Source organism: Streptopelia decaocto (assembly GCF_964273445.1).
Source record: "Streptopelia decaocto genome assembly, chromosome: 9".
NCBI classification, from domain to species: Eukaryota; Metazoa; Chordata; class Aves; order Columbiformes; family Columbidae; genus Streptopelia; species Streptopelia decaocto.
Genome location: NC_138664.1, coordinates 20,032,066 through 20,050,777, shown reverse-complemented (window position 1 = coordinate 20,050,777; position 18,712 = coordinate 20,032,066). Strand labels below are relative to the sequence as shown.

The 18,712-nt window shown below is 42.6% G+C and overlaps 1 protein-coding gene across 6 annotated transcripts in view; it reads left to right on the top strand.

The window, feature by feature from the left end:
* Positions 1–18,712, top strand: part of NEO1 (neogenin 1) — a 159,476-nt gene that overhangs the window by 116,244 nt on the left and 24,520 nt on the right. For 4 of the 6 annotated variants that reach the window (XM_082061227.1, XM_082061226.1, XM_082061225.1 and 1 more), the window contains exons 8-13: positions 7,483–7,702; positions 12,048–12,202; positions 12,708–12,856; positions 13,641–13,779; positions 16,780–16,829; positions 17,666–17,810. In XM_082061227.1, the coding sequence (XP_081917353.1) occupies positions 7,483–7,702; positions 12,048–12,202; positions 12,708–12,856; positions 13,641–13,779; positions 16,780–16,829; positions 17,666–17,810 (858 nt within the window). The remainder of the gene's footprint in view (positions 1–7,482; positions 7,703–12,047; positions 12,203–12,707; positions 12,857–13,640; positions 13,780–16,779; positions 16,830–17,665; positions 17,811–18,712) is intronic. The other 2 variants (XM_082061229.1, XM_082061228.1) reach the window with 1 other exon arrangement.

Below are 18,712 nucleotides of genomic sequence, written 5' to 3'. Positions count from 1 at the left end.
CTATATTTGTATTTTGTTTAGGGGTTTTGACTCTCATTTCTCAATGAGAAAATTAAATACTAGCAAACTTTAAGATGGTCACGTCCATCATTTTGCAATATGTAGTTAAGATTTGACTTCCTTTCCAGTTACAAAATCTGTTTAGCAGTAGTTTCAAACTCCTCAGGGACAGGTAGAGATATGTTTGGCTTTTTTGGTGAGGTGAGTCTCGTGATCCAAATGCTCTTGTGATCCAAATTGCTTTATATCCGATCCGCTATCTGATCCGACCTGGCGGTTCCTGCGTCACCGACGCCCAGCACGCCTTTTAATGCTTGTTTTCAGACACAGGAAGATAGCCAAATTGTTTCCTCTACACCATTTCATCATGAAATGAAAGAGGAGTGTTCTTATCAGAATGGATTTTATGACTTCCTTTCAACTCCGTGGCCAGGATGTGTTTATTAGTATATTTATATAGTCTCAATTTATGCAGCGCCCATCGTTGTCCATTAGAGTGTAGAAGCAAAAAATGCTTAAAATCATACTGACGGGGTATGAGGCATTTGTTTGTTGTGTGTTTTAAGTGAGCTTTTCCAAGGAGTATGTGTTGAGTGAAGAGTAAATAACTCTTCTCATTCCCAGTGGTAATGTAAATTAATCTAAGGCAATTAAAAAAAAAAAAAAGGCGTTTTGCCTGCCCGCTTCAGGCAAGAAGTGTCTGCATAGAGAAATAAGGAAGCCTCTCTGTTTCATTTCATAGGAAAATGAGGGTTGCTTTTCCCTGGGGGAAGGGCTGTTCCCAAGGAATGGAGGGTTGCGTTGGGCTTTGAAATCTACTAGAGACAGTGCCTCCATTTCCCAGCCCTCACGGACTGGGTGTTAGAGCCAAAATCACTGAAATGCTACAAACGTTAAAATAATTATTTTAAATGACTTATTGAAAGTAAAATAATTGGTTCATAAAACCAATAGATGGAGGTTTCTTTGGCCAAGTAGAGTGGCGGAACAAAATGATACTAAGATACTATTGCCATGAGAACATATAAAAAATAGCACTGGAAAAATTCTATTATCAAAGATTCTACCATTTTCCCGTCCGTTTTGGTACCAAATGTCTTTTCTATCCAATGGTACGCATTACTAAGGGATTCTCAGGTAATCATGGCAGACAATGTATAAACCACTGCAATATAATCTAATCTATGCCCACTCTGTGCGTTTTATCTCCTGAGCCTGTTGTCCTCATGCCGGTCCTCGTGTGGTTGATTTTTTGACAAATCCCCTAATACAGCAAAATCACAAAGTTGTGCAGTTTAAACTACCCCGCAAAGTGCGATTTTGTGCACAACTGTTGACATCATGTTGAATTTTCTCTGAACTGGTGACTTTTGTTGTCTTTTCACGGTCACCTCAGGCAGACGTAGATCCATGTCTCACTATCTTATACACCATAAATTCATTTAATACACTTTTTTTTCCCCATATCTGTTGATTTACTTTATCAGTTTTGCATGAAAGCACCTTTTTAGTAGAAGAATAGGAGTCTGATAGATTCCTTTTAATTACTTCTTTCCAAGGGAAGGAAGTAATTCAGTTATTAATACTGTAATTGATGTATTGAGACAAAGCACCAACCGTTGTGGCCACTTGTCCTGGAAGAACTTATTACCGCTAGTAAGCGTGTTTTCCTTTGATTATGGTATCATGTAAGGAATTACTCGGAATAACAAGGTGATGTCCCTCCTGTCATATTAATAAATTTAGGAATTAAGCATTTGAAGAAGGACGACAATTCGATATGAATAAAAATGGGGAAAAATAGGAGAGAAAGCCAGTTTTTAAAGGATAGTTGTATAGCATGCACTCCCTGGTTTTATTATTTCATACTTATTACATTGAGCCAGTCACTGTGGTTTATGTGAAAAATATTAGTTATCAAGTACGTAGTTTTATCTGAATACCCCCAGTCAAACATATTAGTACCTCTGAGGTGTTTTTTTTTCTTATGTTATTCAAGATGTTTGGAGATCTGAGTGTCTTACATCATGTTTTTTCTAACAGATTTTTTGGCAAAACAGTATTTTGCTGTTTTCCGTTGTTCTAGGTCAGAGCGTGGCCAAGAATGCCTAAATATGGCCAATAACTAGTTCTTAAGGTGTTTATGCATCTTAATTTCATATGTTAGAGTCCAGCCGTCCCATGGCAGGTTGTGACACAGATGAGGTGGCCTTGGGAGCTGGACCCGGCCCAGGTCGTTCCCATACAGCAGCAAAGCCCAGGCAGATCACAGATAACATTCCAATCCGCTTTTCCTTTGTGTCCTGTGTCCCGTGGGACCACGGGAATGTCATTGCCCACGGCAGGAGGAAGCCGTGAATATGCCAATAATGCGCCACAGGAGGAAAAAAGGAGGAAAAAGGAAATTTAAACCGGAGGGGCTGGACGACATGGAAAGTATTTCTAATAATTAGCTAACAAATGGAGCATTTCAATGACCGGTTTTCAGGTGTGGCGTGTTTGACAGAGTTGTTTTGATCGCATCAGCATCCTGCAGCGCTGCTGGTTGAACAGCACCGCGGACACACGCTCGAGTTTGTCGTCACACCACAGTGAATTTCGCTAAAAACACGGGGGTCATTTTTCCTATGCAATTAAAAGCTGGATCCCACGTTAGCATAAAACTAATGTGTGAATGTTTTCTGTATCAGAGTAAAACTAACTAGTGCCTTTTAGTCTTTACCAGCCTCACGTTTGTGCTTTTGCTGGTGAAGGATCCAAGTTATAGAAGTCATCGATGGTTATTTCTTTGAGTCCAGCTCCTTGTGGGTATTTGTGCACTCTGCAAAACATTGTGATATTAATAAAATAGTTGCAATAAGTGATGTCTGTTCAGATGAAACCCTTGGAAAGAGCGGCTTGACAAGGGCTGTGAGAAATGGGTGATGCAGATGTGTTTGAGAAGCCAGGGCTGATGGAGGAGGAATCTTCGCCTGCCTGGGTCGGTGGGATCCATGTTCAGATTGGCTTCCCACAGGTAGCACAGACGCACGACGCGACGCGTCGCAATCCCATGGAAACCATATGTACCGTGAGGAAAAATCATTTCCAGCAGATAGTTAAGAAAACGCTGCTTTTCTTATTTTCTGGCTCCGTCGCCCTGTTGGCGGGTTGCTGGGTGTCCCGCGGTGACTGGGTTTCAGTAGCTGAACGCTACCTGTCTATTTAGTAGTTTAGACATTGTTCTGTTGCCCCGGTTACTGCATCAGAAAAATTATTATGCGAAGCAGAAAAAAATGACTGCTTGAAATGTTTTGCTTTGGTTTAAACTTATTTTCATTAGACTTTAACTTCGTTAGATGCAGACAGATGAATCAAGTGACTTTCCCCGTCTATCGATCCCAAATTGCAATTGTATTGTGATGGTTTTAATGTCATCTCCCACTCTCAGCCGCTGCCTGCAGTGGAGCCGCCGTTTGAGGGCTAATTCATTTAATGTCAGCTCTTTGGCCAAACAATTCCCTCCAAACGCGGCTCCTCACAATGTGCTGGATCTTTGTGCGATGCCAAATTGAGCAAGGGCTCATTCTTGATCCCGTGGAAAAATATACGCTCAGAAAAACTGATACATCAGCAGTGTTTGAAAAGGTAAATCTGTTGTATATGTGTCTGGCGTGCAACAGCGTCATTCTTTTTTCATATTCTCAGCACGCCACTGCATATGCATATTGTGTATATATATATATATATATATGTACGTATTTTTTTTAAATTGAAGTTAATGCGAAACTGTGTAGGAATAGGCCTGCAAAGAATATTCCAGAGCATAGTTACTTTTTTAAAAGTGATGAACTATATGTTAGAAAGAACAGATTTGTTCTGCATGTTACTTGTTACACCATGCTTAAAACCTTGAAGTAATAAAGCTGCTCCCTTATTGGCGTTCAAGCTAATTTTAGTGTAATTACTCATTAACAGAGCTGTGCGCTGCTGAGCGTTCTGCTCGCGCGGCTGTGTACAAATCGGTTTGTAATGGCACTCAAGGCATTTTGAGGAAGAATGGGGGAAAAAAGGAAAGGAAATAACCTAGTCTTGTAAAGGCATTCCACAGCTATTAACAGAAGCAAATTGCCACCAAGCTGCTATTTAATTGCAGCTTGCACTGGGCGAGTTTTCCAGCTTATTCATTGCTTACCGTACTTGTATGATTTACAGGTCCTTTGTGCTTCTGTTTGCTTCACAGTTTATTTTTCAGACGCCGCTAGTTTTCTGTTGTGTTTGACCGATCTACCCATAATGCTGTCAGAAGAAATGTCTCTGGGTTTGAGTCTCGCGCGAGGATAAAGCCGGGTTTTTGTTAATCTCGGCAATCTTGGCAGCTCTCCCAGACTCCTCGTCTTGACGCCTGCAGGTTCGTCAAGCCCTGTGTGCAGATCACTTAAATAAAGGATGGATCTTTATTATAGAGGAAGACAAATAACATGAGTGTATGGGATGTGTTTGAGATTAAGCAGATGAATTCTAAAAAACTATCAGGAAAATCATTTTCCTTAGAGCAATTTCAGCATTTTGCTTCAATTTAACTATTTAAAAAATCTTCGTATTACATTTTAACTAAACAGAATGATTTTTAAAGGTAGGTAAAATGCAGCTTTTGTCTGCAGAGCATGTAATTTGAAGCAGATCACCCGACAATATTACCAAGAGACAGAGGAGAAACCAAAGTATTAATGTAAGGAGACAGAAGATGGGTGGTTTGCATTTGAGTGTGAATAACTATCCCAGCTGTACAGGAGAATGGCAAGTCTGAGGCTCAGCGCTGGAGTTTTGTTCTTTGTAAGTTCCTACAGCAGAAATGAATCTCCTGCAGTCTTCCCAGAGTTAAAACGAACAACCCAAATGGTGGTTATAAGGAATTTCTGTCCTGTTGTGCTGGATATGAAATGTCTTCACTTTCTTTTTAAAAAACGGAGACACTTCACATGTTAAGTAGTTTAAATAAATGTGTGAAGCGATCAGTCAAAGAATTCACCAGAATGGTTCAGAAGATGCTGCTTCAGAAGGGATATGGCTGGTGCAGCTGGCAAACACCAGTTTGTTTTTGTAACAGCTTCCCTGCAGATTATTCCTCAAACTGTTTCATGGATTTAAGTAATATTGTGAATAGAATCAGTTAATAGAAGGGTAAGAAATTAAAGCTCTCTGCAAGGGAAAAATATTCAATTGAAGTGCAAAGCGAAGTATAAAATCTGAACTGAAGCAGCAGTCAATCACGCGGGCACTCTGGGAGAGATGCTGAAAACTCTGGGCACCAGGAGGTTTGTGCAGGGCCCTGTACCTCGTTCCTCGGTGGCAACGTGATGAGTAAAGGCACAGTGAGTAACTCTCCAGTCCACAGCCTCAAATTTAAATGTGGGAGAAGCCTGGCTGGTGTAACCGGGATTTCATTGGCACTCATCAAAGAGCAGAGAGATGGTAGTTGGGAAGATCCCAACGCATGTGTTGGTGCTGAACTCCAAGGTTCCCACTTCTTGAACATGCCAGGTACCCTCCCCACTTTCCTTGGGATCTTGAATTCCACCACCTGAGGGTCGTTTCCGCTGAGGATGCCACTGACTATCACATCTCTGATCAAATTTTCCTCGCAAATAACCGATGTAGGAGAGCATCATCCAGCCCTGGTGTCCAAACATCGACAGCACACTTGGGTCTTCACCGAGTGAGGAAATGGTGATGCTGGAGGTTGGAGGAAGGGTAGAGCAGTAACTCTAAGTGCTGGTAACTTCAGTTTTAACCTTTCCTGCTCCGAGACGCTGCTGTTGCTCCTCAGTATATTGTACCGTCGAACAAGGGGTGAGGCCGTGTCGTGAAATATCCCGTAGTGAGTGGTCCGGAACAACAAGGCCCTGTCTGAGTCCAGCAAAAGAACTAAAACGTGGTGCTTTTCTGGAAAAAAAAAAAATTACGGCAGCATAAAAATAGTTTAGGTTTTGCAATGAATGTGAAATTAATAGTGGTGTCTATTCATTGGGAGGGGGGCGCTGGAGAATTCATAATTGTGATCTGTGGCTGTCACACTGTGGAAAGGATAATTAAGAAGATGATAAATTATTGAGTACTTGTATATCTGGGATCTGTGTTTTCGAGGCCTCCCTGTGATACGATACATTGGTTGGCAAGGTTTGTTTAGAATTGAAGATGAAGTTGTTGATGATGGATGTTCTTGGTGTGTCACCTGAGGGTTTGGTTGCTCAGATCACACCCTCTGGTTTACTCAGGTGTTGTGTGTCCAGTTTCCTCCTTGTCTATTGGGACACAGGACCACGTATTCTGGTGGTATGTTGGGTAGAAATGCTGAAGCTGTACTATTCCTGAACTCTTTCTGGGGACAATCTGAACCATTTTAGTTAGTTTCCATAATTAATAAATGAATGAAGGTATTTGGCTGCATACATTCCTGGGTGGAAAATGTCATTGGGTGGCCTAAGCTGGGTAAAAAGTTAAGAACCCAGAAAAATCAGCGTATCCTGAGTTAGGTTTTTGTTACTAATTGTGCTTCCTGTAATACTCTGTGGTAATTGGGGTCCAGCTGCTCAGAATATTACTGTTAGATTTACTGGACGGATTGCTTTAATGGGATTTCTAGAGCAGCTATTTGTACCTTACAGCTTGGACGTCTAACTCTCCAACCTTTCAATGCAATAATCCCAGAGATATCCCGGCTTTAACATAGCTATACATGAAGACGTACACGACTTAGCACAAAAAGTTTGTTAAGTCTCCGTATAATACGAAGCAAGAGTTGTTTCTGCGTGTTAGTATCTTTCTTAAATTATGTGTTATATGTTATGAGAGGGAGGAAAAGCCTTGATGGAAAGAAAACAGGGACATTAGTGAAAATTAGGAAAACGTTTCTATTTCTACTGCCATACCAAGTTGGTCAGCACATCTTAGCAGTGGCATTAGTAGAACCCGGCCAGCTCCGAATGTGAACTCACCGCAGTCTTTGATTGGATGAGTTATGAACTTGGTGTGCTGTCATTTTTTATGATTGAGAATAGTATAAAATCAACTCTGCATGGTAACGAAATATAGTAGAAAATTAGCTCTGGATGTATTTTTTAATAAACAGTACCAGTTGGGTTTTTTATTGGTAACGGTTGGGTATTACACCTGGTTTACGAAGCACTGCAAGTGCAGTTTGCTGCTGGTCAAATGTTATGCTCAGTTTTCACCCTTCCCTTCCCTTGCCACTTCCATTACAATGGAGATTTGGTCTGCTTGCTCCACAGTGACGTGTCCTTTAAAATTTCCCATTAGTTCCCAGTAGTTACCTTTGCCTGCATGTCGGCCTTCAGTTTAATGGCCTTTTTTGTGTGTGTTCATTTCTTTTGTTTCCCATCGTGGTTTTGTTTATTCCTTTTTTTTTTCTTTTTGTTTTGTTTTTTCTTTAACCGTGGTGATGTTTGCCCTTCATATTCCCCAATGTTTGCACATGACAAGATGTTGCCATCCCAACATTACCTCCCACTTCACTGACCAGTGCCACTAATGACCATCTAGCACCAGCCGCGACGGGACCGCTGCCCTCGGCCCCGCGGGACGTCGTGGCCACCCTGGTCTCCACTCGCTTCATCAGGCTGACGTGGCGGACGCCCGTGTCGGACCCCCAAGGAGACAACCTCACCTATTCCATCTTCTACACCAAGGAAGGGATCAACAGGTAAAGATCTCGGCGTGGAAAACGGGTTGCGCTCTGGCGGGACGCTCCACATTCGCTTTGCGAGCTCGTGCTGGGGTTTGATTGAATGCAAACATGTTTGTTTGACTGCAAACAGTCGCTACCCGCTTTTAGCAAAGTGCTCGGAAACTACGAGCAAGCAGAGGCTGTAACACCCCTTCAGCAACACCAGCACTGCTGTAAATCCATAAATGCTGTCACGACGAGCACAGAAACATCCTCCAGAATAACCCGTTGGGCTGACGAGGGACAGCATTCACTTCGTGCTTTCAAACCCTCTAAATACAGTCTGATTCTGGGGAGAACCGCGTAGCAGGTGTTGGTTAAACGTTGATCCTCTCCCAGTAATCCCTGTAAATGGAAATTTCATGGATGTGAAGCATTTGTCAGTTTTTGACATATTATCCCAATGGTTCAGTTCAATCCACCCCTTCTTCTTACTGATGGCATCTGCTGCTCAGACTTAGAGTAGTGGTCAGTTTGAAGGAGTTGGAGCTAATAATTATTTTGAGCAATGCTTAATTAATGGCAAATTAGCTTGCTTATCAGATTTATTACTCAAGAGAAAATGATCTGTCTACTTGCTAGAGCTTGAGACTCAGTTGAGAAAGTCATTTGAAAAGAATCTAAAACTACTCGTGATGAATTGCCACTGTCTTAATTCAGTGGAAAGACATCTCATCCAGATTCATGATGACTAATTGAGGCAATTAGTAAAATGTTCTTTGCTGCACAAGTGTTGTTTTTCTATTTCCTTACTTTAGTAATATCCATTTTTATTTTGAGATGGGAAAAAAGGTGGGATCTTGGTCCTTGCCTCTCCCCTTCACATCCCTGCTTGTAACCAGCCCAGCCTGCTGGGTGCTTAGAAAATAATTTGCTGGAAATTGGCTTAATCCCCCCCTGTACTGCTTTTGAGGAAACAAAATGCATCCCCTTGCACTACATACATGATTATAGAAATCTAGAAAACATTCCTTTGGGGCCAAAAGCGTGTGCGGAACACAGGGTAAGAGGTGTCTCGTAATTGGTGGTGAATAAATGAGGAAATTGCAGGGTAACGTGCAGAAAGCGCCGTTTCCAGTTCTTGCACCGCGGTGTGCGGAAGGGTTACCCAGCAAAGCGCTTCAGCTGGTGCTGATGGGTGAGCAGGTGGGTCCATTGACCTCAGTGAAATCTTTGTTTGCTTGAGTGTCCTTCTGGGTCAGGGTTCAGAGTGGGCTCCGAAAGCCTTTTGTTAGCACATATTCACCATTTCCTCAACTTCACCACTCCATCGCGTTTTTAACGGGTTTTGTTATGCTTCATAAAAGTGGTCGGAATCACACATTTCATGGATTTATATGAGAATACTGTGAAATCCTGCCGCTGAACCTGGGTTTAGAGAGGGAGAATGATGCCATTTTTAAAAAAGGAAAAGAAGAAAGTAGTTCTCTTTACCATTGATGTTACGTGGTACTTTTTGCCCAGTTTGTTGGGCCTTGTGGAAATGTTGGTTAATTATTGAATAAAAAAGCAGATGAGTGTGTAACACACAACTAAACAGACAGAAATGAGAAAAGCTCCAAGTCAAGCTCAGATGAGCAACCCTCCTTTTTTTCTCAGCGTTATAAAACTGCTTAAATGATTGCTTTGCAGTCCTTGAATTATACATGATCACGGATCTTCGCTGTGGTTTTAAATGCGTATGTTCCATCTCTTCGTACCGTTATATTTTTGCCTACATGTGCCATTTTCATTGCACGTGTTACTGGTTCCTTTAGTAACTCTGTTGTCTCTTCCTGGCTTGTATTTCAGCAGTGATCAAACTCGCTATTTGATTTATTGACCATTTAAATTGGGCTTGTGACAAATGAAAAAATAGGTATAACATGGACCGGCTTAGCGAGATATTCTGACACCTCTAAACGATATTTCACCTTTTAAATTCAGCATCTCCTTGCAGAAAAACATTGGCCCCTAAACTGAATGTTACAGAAAGCAGCAGGAAACAAGGAATTACAGGAAAAATGCAAATGTTGCCGAAGCTGTAGCTGTTTTTTACTGCTCTGGAATGGTTAAATGGTTCTGATAACGTCAGAGAGAGGCTTTTATTGAGGGAATTCCATCCCAATGAAGCGGCTGTCTGATGGATTTGTCTTCACACCTTGGGTAATCCCATCAGATACAAACGTAGGGATTCCATCCTTGCATCAGGTAATTCCAGATTGAAGTTCCCCTGAAAAAGGGGTGAAAATCCCAGCAAGGTGCGGGGGGCAAAGGGAGGTTGAGCTCGGTGCCGCTCCAGACAAGCACGCAGGCAGAAAATCTCCAGACTTTCAGGATTTGGACAAAAATAAAAGAGAATAGCACATGGCTGGTATGAGCTGGTAAATCCCACGTGAGAGGTGTTCAGCTCACGGTTCAGCATAGGGTGTTTAAATTGCAGAAAATGGAGTTTAATTGTGTGTAATCAGTGCCTGGCTCCACAGCTGACGGGGCCGGCACACCAATATTCGCTTTTTAATCCTTCCCTCCAGCTTGTTTTTTGTTCTAAGTGTAACTTAAAACTCTGCATTTCCAGTTCAACATTTCTGGGTTTGAACTTTTTCCCTGAGGTCCTCCATAGCTGTTTTAAACCTCAAGTCTAGTTGACAAAGCTCTTTAATTGGGTATTAAAGTGGAATGAGTGCGAATGGTCGTGATGTTCTGTAGGGTACTGCAGTTATTCATATGGACCAGCTGGTTTTTACCTGTTGTAGCTACCTGAACACATCAGAGCTCGCAGAAGTTGCTCAAGGCTCCCTGAGCAAGGGCATAAATGAGAGATTCCTGTAGCACTTAATGAGATTAATCTCTCCATATTTTTAACAGAGGGAAGGCGCAGTTCCCAGTTATTACAGAAAATTTCAGTACTTTGACGCCTCTATTTATTTTTTGATAAATGCTATCCTTCCATTAAAATAATTTTATTTTTCTTGTCGTTTTAAGTAATAACCTTGAATTGGTGATTTTTTTCCCTAGATCAAATCAGAGACTGCGTTTACACTTGAGGCAGAAACTGCAATATATTTTGCATGTCAATGGGAGACGATGTTATTCAACAGCTCTGAATCAGTTGGCACTTATCCTGGCTTTTCAAATGCCATCGTTGTATCTCAGACATGTCTCAAAGGAAACTACCCATTTGAAACTGGGTTTTCCAGCAAACATTTTGCACTAGAAATAACTGGAAAAGTCAGTGAGGGAAAATATTTCTTGTTTTCCCTGCCCTGCAGTTTCATTCTGTGCAGTTATGCAGGATCAGCAATACTAGTTGATTTTAAAAGAAATCAATTAAAATGGGGATTTTGACATCATATTTCCATGATACAAACCACAGCGTAATGGCTGGATGGTAGGGAAGGGGAGACCGGGCTCATTTTGCCTGGGCTTCTGCATTAGAAATGGTTTAATAGCCGCTGATGGTCAGGATGGGAAACGTCTGCCCTCTGCTGTGGAGCTGAGCAGACAAAAGGCAAAGAATTGTATCCAAAGCAGTTGATTTTCTCAGTGGGGAAGTTCCAGATTTCATTTGTAAGACCCCTTGCCTTTGTATTTTCAGGCGAGCAGCTCGTTTTCCAGCAAGGCCGCTGTGTAGATGGCGTTACCCCAACGTAGCTCTGAGAGCTCACGTGCCAAGAGCAACGTCTTGGAAATCAGACCTGTCGTTAGTTGATGATTAATCTTTCAATCTTCCCCTCAAGACAAGAGCCGCTGGGGTTTCCTGCCCCGCGTGGGGTGCGATGGGGGGTCCGCACCCCTGCAGTCCCTGCGGTGCCCGGGGGTGCGCCAGGCAGAGCCCCAGCGCCTTTGTAAAAAGTCGAAATATTAGGGAGGAACTCAGTAAAGTTTGGGGGAAAAAGAATCCATGAAAATGGTTGCTTTGAGGAATACGCAAAAAGCAGCCCCACGGGATGAACAGAAATGCCTTAGATCTCGCCAGACTCTGTGTACGTTGCTTAAATATTTCTTTTCGGGCTTCAGAGCAGTAGGATAAGCTGTCAGGATGAATTATCGCACGCTGTTAGGAGAATAACAAAGAAACTACTTAGAATTTTGTGATGTCGAGCGTAATTTATTTTTTTTACTTCGGTGCGTGGCTGTTTTTCAAAGAGAAGTTACAAATTTAGAAACTGTTTGTCACCAGCAATTTTGGCATGTCACTGTTACATGGCGTAGTCAGCACCGTATAAATAACTACACCATTAAATACATTAAAACAGGATATGTCTTAGTAGCATCTACCACTTTATAAACCGCTCTTACTAAGCCATATTTCTGTGCCCAAACCTTCTGTTTCCGAAAGGGAACGCGTTGAAAATACAAGTCGTCCTGGAGAGACACAAGTGACCATCCAGAACCTGATGCCAGAAACGGTTTACGTGTTCCGCGTTGTGGCCCAGAACAGGCACGGCCCCGGCGAGAGCTCCGCGCCGCTCAAGGTGGCAACGCAGCCCGAGGGTGAGCCCACCGTCGCTTCCATTTCCTGACTTTAACATTGAGGTTTTATTGCTGTTTTCCCCATTTGTGACCTTTCCCAGAACAAGGTGATAATCTTTCAAGTTGCTCTCCAAGCCATAGTTTCAGATTTATTTTCCACGTTACCATATTGATATGCTTCTGTGAGTTATTCCCGTAAGAAGAACTGAGATGATGTTCCTTGTTAAATTCTCTGCATTTGTTTTAAAAGGAATAATTCTAAATTGTCATTAACTGGAAGAGGTTAAAAAGGAAAAAGGAAACTTGAAGAAAATGCAGAATGTATGATTTGTTAGTATCATTCAGGACAAAATGAATCTGAGCAGGATCTCCTTTGGAAGCTTGGTCCCACCTTTACACCCCCACTAATGAATCCAGCCAAATGGTGGTATGTGGGAAAACAACCATCTTTTAAGTGGAGTCGGCTAATAGTGAAGTTGTTACTAAAATAATGATGTTCTAGCAGTGTGTCGTGCTTCCATTTCAGTTCAGCTCCCCGGTCCGGCCCCCAACATCCGCGCGTACGCGGGCTCCCCCACCTCGGTCACCGTCAGCTGGGAGACGCCGCTGTCCGGGAACGGGGAGATCCAGAACTACAAGCTCTACTACATGGAGAAGGGACAGGACACGGAACAGGTACGGAACCTCCTCTTCCTGCATGAGAAACGACGCCAGGGGCAGCCGGTTTTCTTTCATTATGTGTTTACCTTATATTTCCAGAAACACCTTGTGAAGTGCTCATTTTTTCTGATAGACTGAGTCGTTTAGCCTGAAATACAGAAATACTGAAAATCAAAAATCCATCATGAAATGTATAGGTCTTGGAATTAAAGCAACATTTTATGTGGTGGCTTATTTAGTTATTTGTCAGCATCAAGAAACATTTGGGTGTGTTCATTGTATCACTCAAATAATGGCTGTATCATCCTTTAACGGTTCTGCTTTGGGTAGCATCACAATGCTTGCACAGATTTTATACACTGGCCAGTTTTAGTTTAGTAAAGCAGGCGAATTACTGATTTCAGCATCATCCTCAATCTGAACTGCTCTTGCTTCTTGAGTTCTTTGATTGATATTTTGATAGTGGTGAGTGTGTAATCGATTAAATGTTCTTATGGTCCGACTGGAAGGATGCAGTATGGTCCGTGCAAGTATAGGTTGGTGCTTAAGAATAATCATGGCTTTGAAAGGATAAACCCCAGCCATTAGTCCTATCCGATGGCATAGGAATATGACTCCAGCTTTAAAAAAAGCTAAGGGAAGAATATTTCTGTTAGCATTTACAGTACTTGTTGACAGCAGTTTTTAAACAGGAATGTTGTATTCCTCAGATAAAATTACCTTTCCTACTTCTGCCTCCCACTATTTTAAGCTCACTTAACTCTGACCTTGACTTGCACGTGCGTGTGTTTGTGCGCAGGACGTTGATGTGGGCGGACTCTCCTACACCATCAACGGCTTAAAGAAGTTCACGGAATATAGTTTCCGAGTGGTCGCTTACAACAAGCACGGGCCCGGAGTCTCAACTCAAGATGTTGTTGTACGAACGCTGTCGGATGGTAAGCTGCTTTATTCCAATTTGTTGGGGTTTTTTTTGCAAGAATTATGCAGTAATTTCCTTTAAGCGAATTTTTAACCAGAAAGACTTCTATGGGTTTTGTGTGCCCTGTTTTATTAATAATGTCGCTGTTGTGTATGGCCACGTGTGCTGAAAGTTCCCCCGGGGCTTTCCAGATGAGGGGAAGGAAAATTACTGTACCTGATTCTGATTAGGAAACAACGGTGTCCTTCATTTTGCCATCAGTCGTTTATTTCATGGGTTATTGAGTCTACAAACTATTAAGAGTGGACAGAAACACAATTATATTGAAGGCAACAACTAGAAATTATTTTTTAGATTCTGTAATATTTTTACGTATGAGCAGACTTGGAGTGTTTTTATTTTAATTGTGGTCATATGGTCATCTCTGGACTCCAGCACACATACTATTAAATCAATTGCATATAACAATGAAATCACAACGTGGTAACTATAAGGCAAATAAAGAGGCGATGTGAGCAAATATAGATGTATGAACAACTGTAGAATGATGAGAATTAATTTTTATTTTTTTCTTGAGAAGTTGGTTTATATATAAGAACAGCCAGACCAGAGCCTGGAATCCTCTCTCCAGCAGTGTCCACAAGCAGCACAGAGGAGCATTGTCCCAGATTCTGTGTCCAGAAGTTTGTTCCTCTGGCACTTCTTGACTGTGTCGTGGCTTCTCTGTATTTGCTAATGCAGTTTCTCACCCACGAAACCCTGTCAGCATCATCTTTAACCCATGTCAGCTTTTCTCATCCACAACATCAAGTGGACAAAGGTTCTGCACATCAGTTTTCTGTGAAAAATCACCTGGTGGTGTCTGCTCAGAACCTGCCGTAGGTTGGTGTCGTTTGTTCCCCACCGCTGTACTGTGAATACTCAGTGAACGCTGAGTGTGCACCAGCCCTCTGCCCCACTCCTCATTTGGTAGATGTTTGTTGCACTTTGCTGTATTCTTCCTCTTTCATCCCTTTTCCAGACTCAGAAGTCACAGGAATACTTGGCTGTTCCTGTTCCAACCTCCAGTGCCCTTTTCTGAACTTTGTTTGCGGTTTCTTTTCTCCTGCATGCAGGTAGAGGGGACCAAAATTGCATCCAAGATGCAAGTGTGTAATTAGTAGCATCTGACCAACTTTTTTGGCTCATTCTGGGCACAGAGGCAACATTTTTGGGGTGGAAGTGGTGAGCTCAGAGCCATCATTTTGCATATAGAGACAGGATCATTTTTCCCATGCGTGTAACTTTATCTCCCGTGAATTTCTCTGTCACTTGAACATCCAGGCGCAAAATATCCCGAGGTGTTTCTGCAGCTCTTCAGATCTCATCTGTACTGACATTTGTCACCTTGTTCATCTCCCACCACCTTCCTTCCCACCTTCTCTTTCCTCTCTTTCAACCACTTCTTTTCTCAGGCAAGGGCTTCCCCTTATCGCTTCATTTCTTCAGAGCTCTCCAGCAGGTTTACGACGCAGGATTTGCCTTTAAAAAGTGAAAAATATGTATTATTCCTCCACGTATCTATGAGTTGCATACTTTATTATAGTTTATTTGCCTAATACCAGTTTCCAACTGACTTCTGGACTTCAAACTTAACATTTTTCAATACTGGCATTGAATTTCCCATCTCCTTGCACAGAAATAACCTGTGGGAGGTTCCAGCCCGCTGTGAGTCGTGCAGCTGGTTCTGTTCCCAAGTTGCTGGAGAAATCCTGGCTGAATAACATCTAACCCTGTTCGTTGTGTCTGGCGCTTCCATCAGCCTTTCTATTGGCATTTCAGTTTGAGAGATCCTGTAAGTTCCTTGTGAAGGGCGGCATAGAAACCCCTGTTATCACTTCCACTCAGTATAAAGGCAAAGAGGTTGCTTGTATGGCCTTACTTCTCTACAATTTCTCTGAAGAGCTTCCAGCTCCTGATTTAAGAAGAATTTAGGATTAGTTGTAATGTCATTTTCAAGTTTTCATTAAATTTATTTTGGCCCAACTTTTGTAGTTTAACCCAGTGAATTTTATTATCTACAGCTTTCTGTTGTCTTTCTTCTAACCGGTTTAAAACCTTTAAACATGCTCTTCTCCCCTTCAGTCTCTCAAATCTTTCTGGATGAGAGATGCACATTTTCTTCTTGTGTTTTCCTGTTGTGGGGCCTGTAACCCAGTTCCATGTTCCCTACAGGGTTTTCATTCTGAGCTTCTTCTAGCTTCTGTTTAACAAGCTGCTGCATTTTTATGGAGCTGCTCGCTCCTAATCTGAGCATGTTACAGTGGTTTGTCTAGGATTAGCTCTTCAGGTGTTAAAATTTGAACCAAGGTTTATGCGATGCTCATAGGGATTTCTTCTGATTGTTTTGCCCTTTCCAAGCTTGCAATATATGCATTAATTATTAATCATTCCCTGTGAAACCTGTGAGTTATTTTTAGGTTGTTCTGAAGGTACACACACAACAAACAGCACAAAAGTAGTAAAGACCCAGCAAAGAGTGGAGGGTGAAAGGCAGAAACTGTCTTTGCGATGCTCTTCAGTAACACAGGGATGTGTTGACTCGGAGGTTTTCGTGTCACGGAGAATGACGCTGATCAAACCCACAGCTAGAATTTTACATCTGGGTTCCCAGAATCCAGCGTGTAAAATAAAGATTTGATTTTGAAAAGAATTGAATGTGATCTTTTTTTCTTAAGAGTTTGTGGGAAATATGTTTAAATAGAGGGTGTGTTTAATTCAGATACCTGTGATAAGTAAAGAGCTGAATTAAAAGTGAGTTTGTTCTTTGTGTTGAAAATCCGTAAACCTCTTCAGCTCATACTGTATGGCATGAAGTACCTCTGGTAGCATCTTGTACTTACTTTCCAGAGTGTCTCCAACCAGAATGGTTTGTGCTTTCATAGTGAATGACGGCAGAGAGTGGTTGTGTGTGGAAATGCAGTATTTCATACAGTGTATGGCAATTCTGGAGTTGTAATTCCTTTAATATTTCTAGTCCCCAGCGCTCCGCCGCAGAACCTGACGCTGGAGGTGCGGAATTCCAAGGTAAGAACTCCCCCTTGGTAGCAGGAACAGAAGAGGTTGGTGGATCTCAGAACAACCACAGTTCAGGGCTGCTTTGGGTTTCTTTTCCACCGTGCTGCTTTTCAGCTCCTTGTGCATGAGTGTCCCGACAGGACGGTGTCTGGCGCGGGGTTTGGAGCATTAGAAGCTCCAGCGCCGTTGTGGATCGTGTGTCACAACGCGGTGAAGACAGTGACGATGTACCAGAGCATGGAGGCTGATTATGAAAGGGGCTTAATCAGGCTCAGCAGCCTGAAGCTCCAGAGCTTGAATGCATTCCTGGTGATTAATTACTGTTTATGGTGTGTGTGCATACACACCTGTATTTATAGTGTCCTGGGCACGTTACAAGAGAAAATTATATACTTAGTCATTATGACTTTACTGGTTATGATGGGAGATTTTTGAAAAAGCCTTTTCTAAACTCTTTTCCAAATACCTTTTTCTGCTGCCAGTATGATTAAAAAGGAATAACTTCCTGCACATAAGCTACGGTTCAGGTCATTTGTACCTTGTAGAGGCAACACCAGTTTGTATAGATAGGTCCTCAAATAAACCGTATCTTAAGGTAACCTGAAGAAAATGAGAGGGAAACCCAAGGGGCCATTTGTGACATGGGAATCCGAAGGTCTCATAGGATTGAAGAGCTTTGATGTGCCCTTCTGTAGGCACAGGTATGACCTGGGCTGCTGCTCGGGCACAGCAATTGTACTTTGTACAGACAGCGTATGTTTTCCTCTATGAAAATGCCCGGGTTTGTCTCGCGTTTCGTGAAGCAGCAGCCCTGGAGCGGTTGGTAACACGCTCTCCCTCCGCAGAGCATCATGCTGCACTGGCAGCCGCCCCCCGCGGGGACGCACAGCGGGCACATCACCGGCTACAAGATCCGCTACCGGAAGGTGTCCCGCAAGAGCGACGTCACCGAGAGCATCGGGGGCACCCAGCTCTTCCAGCTCATTGAAGGTGAGCTGGGATTTGCACACATTCGTTAGCAAAAACGGGGGTTAGATGCTTTTATGGGGCTGAGGCTCAGAGACGTGGGTTCTTGCCTTGGGAGAAAAAATGAAAACACTTAAAATTAGTGATTGTAGGTTACGAGGTGTAGCGTGGGCTGGCTGGTGGTAACCGAACTCTCATGACCTGTTTTCTAGCCCTGATTTTGTCATTGATCTGCTATAAGGGGACTGGACAAGACCTTTCAAAACCTTTATAAAGTGTGCAGGGGTTGCAGGGAGATGGGCACACACAGTGAGCTCAGGATTGAGCTGAAAGTCCAGAGGAGGATTAGGAGAACTGCAGCCTGGCTGCTGTTGGGCAGAGTCGCCGCTTTGCATGTAGGATATAATGTATAGAATCATACAATGTAGGTGTGCTCTGTTTGTCGGTGCTCACCGACAAGCCCAACTCAGAGTCCTGTGAACTTCTAACCGCCAGCATCTGCACAAACAAATCATCCCATTTAGTTCCACTAACACCAACCTTTCTTCTTCTTTCTGGCATGGACATAATATAGCCCCTCTTTATTTTGTACACTTAAAAAATCCAACCCTGTACATTACTCAGTATAAATTATATCTCGTCACTAGAATTTTGTATAGCAAAAACAGTACATGAGAACAGGAGCAAGACCACATATTATTCATTTTTTAAACCTGTGTAAATGAACAGTTGGTCGAAAGAGGAGAAATTGTGCAGCTTTAGAAAACGAAGATGCACTTTTTAACAAGGAAGGCCAATGGTACCTGGGGTGGGTTAGAAGGGGGTGGTCAGTAGGTCAGAGAGGTTCTCCTGCCCCTCTGCTCTGCCCTGGGGAGACCACACCTGGAATATTGTGTCCAGTTGTGGCCCCTCAGTTCCAGCAGGAC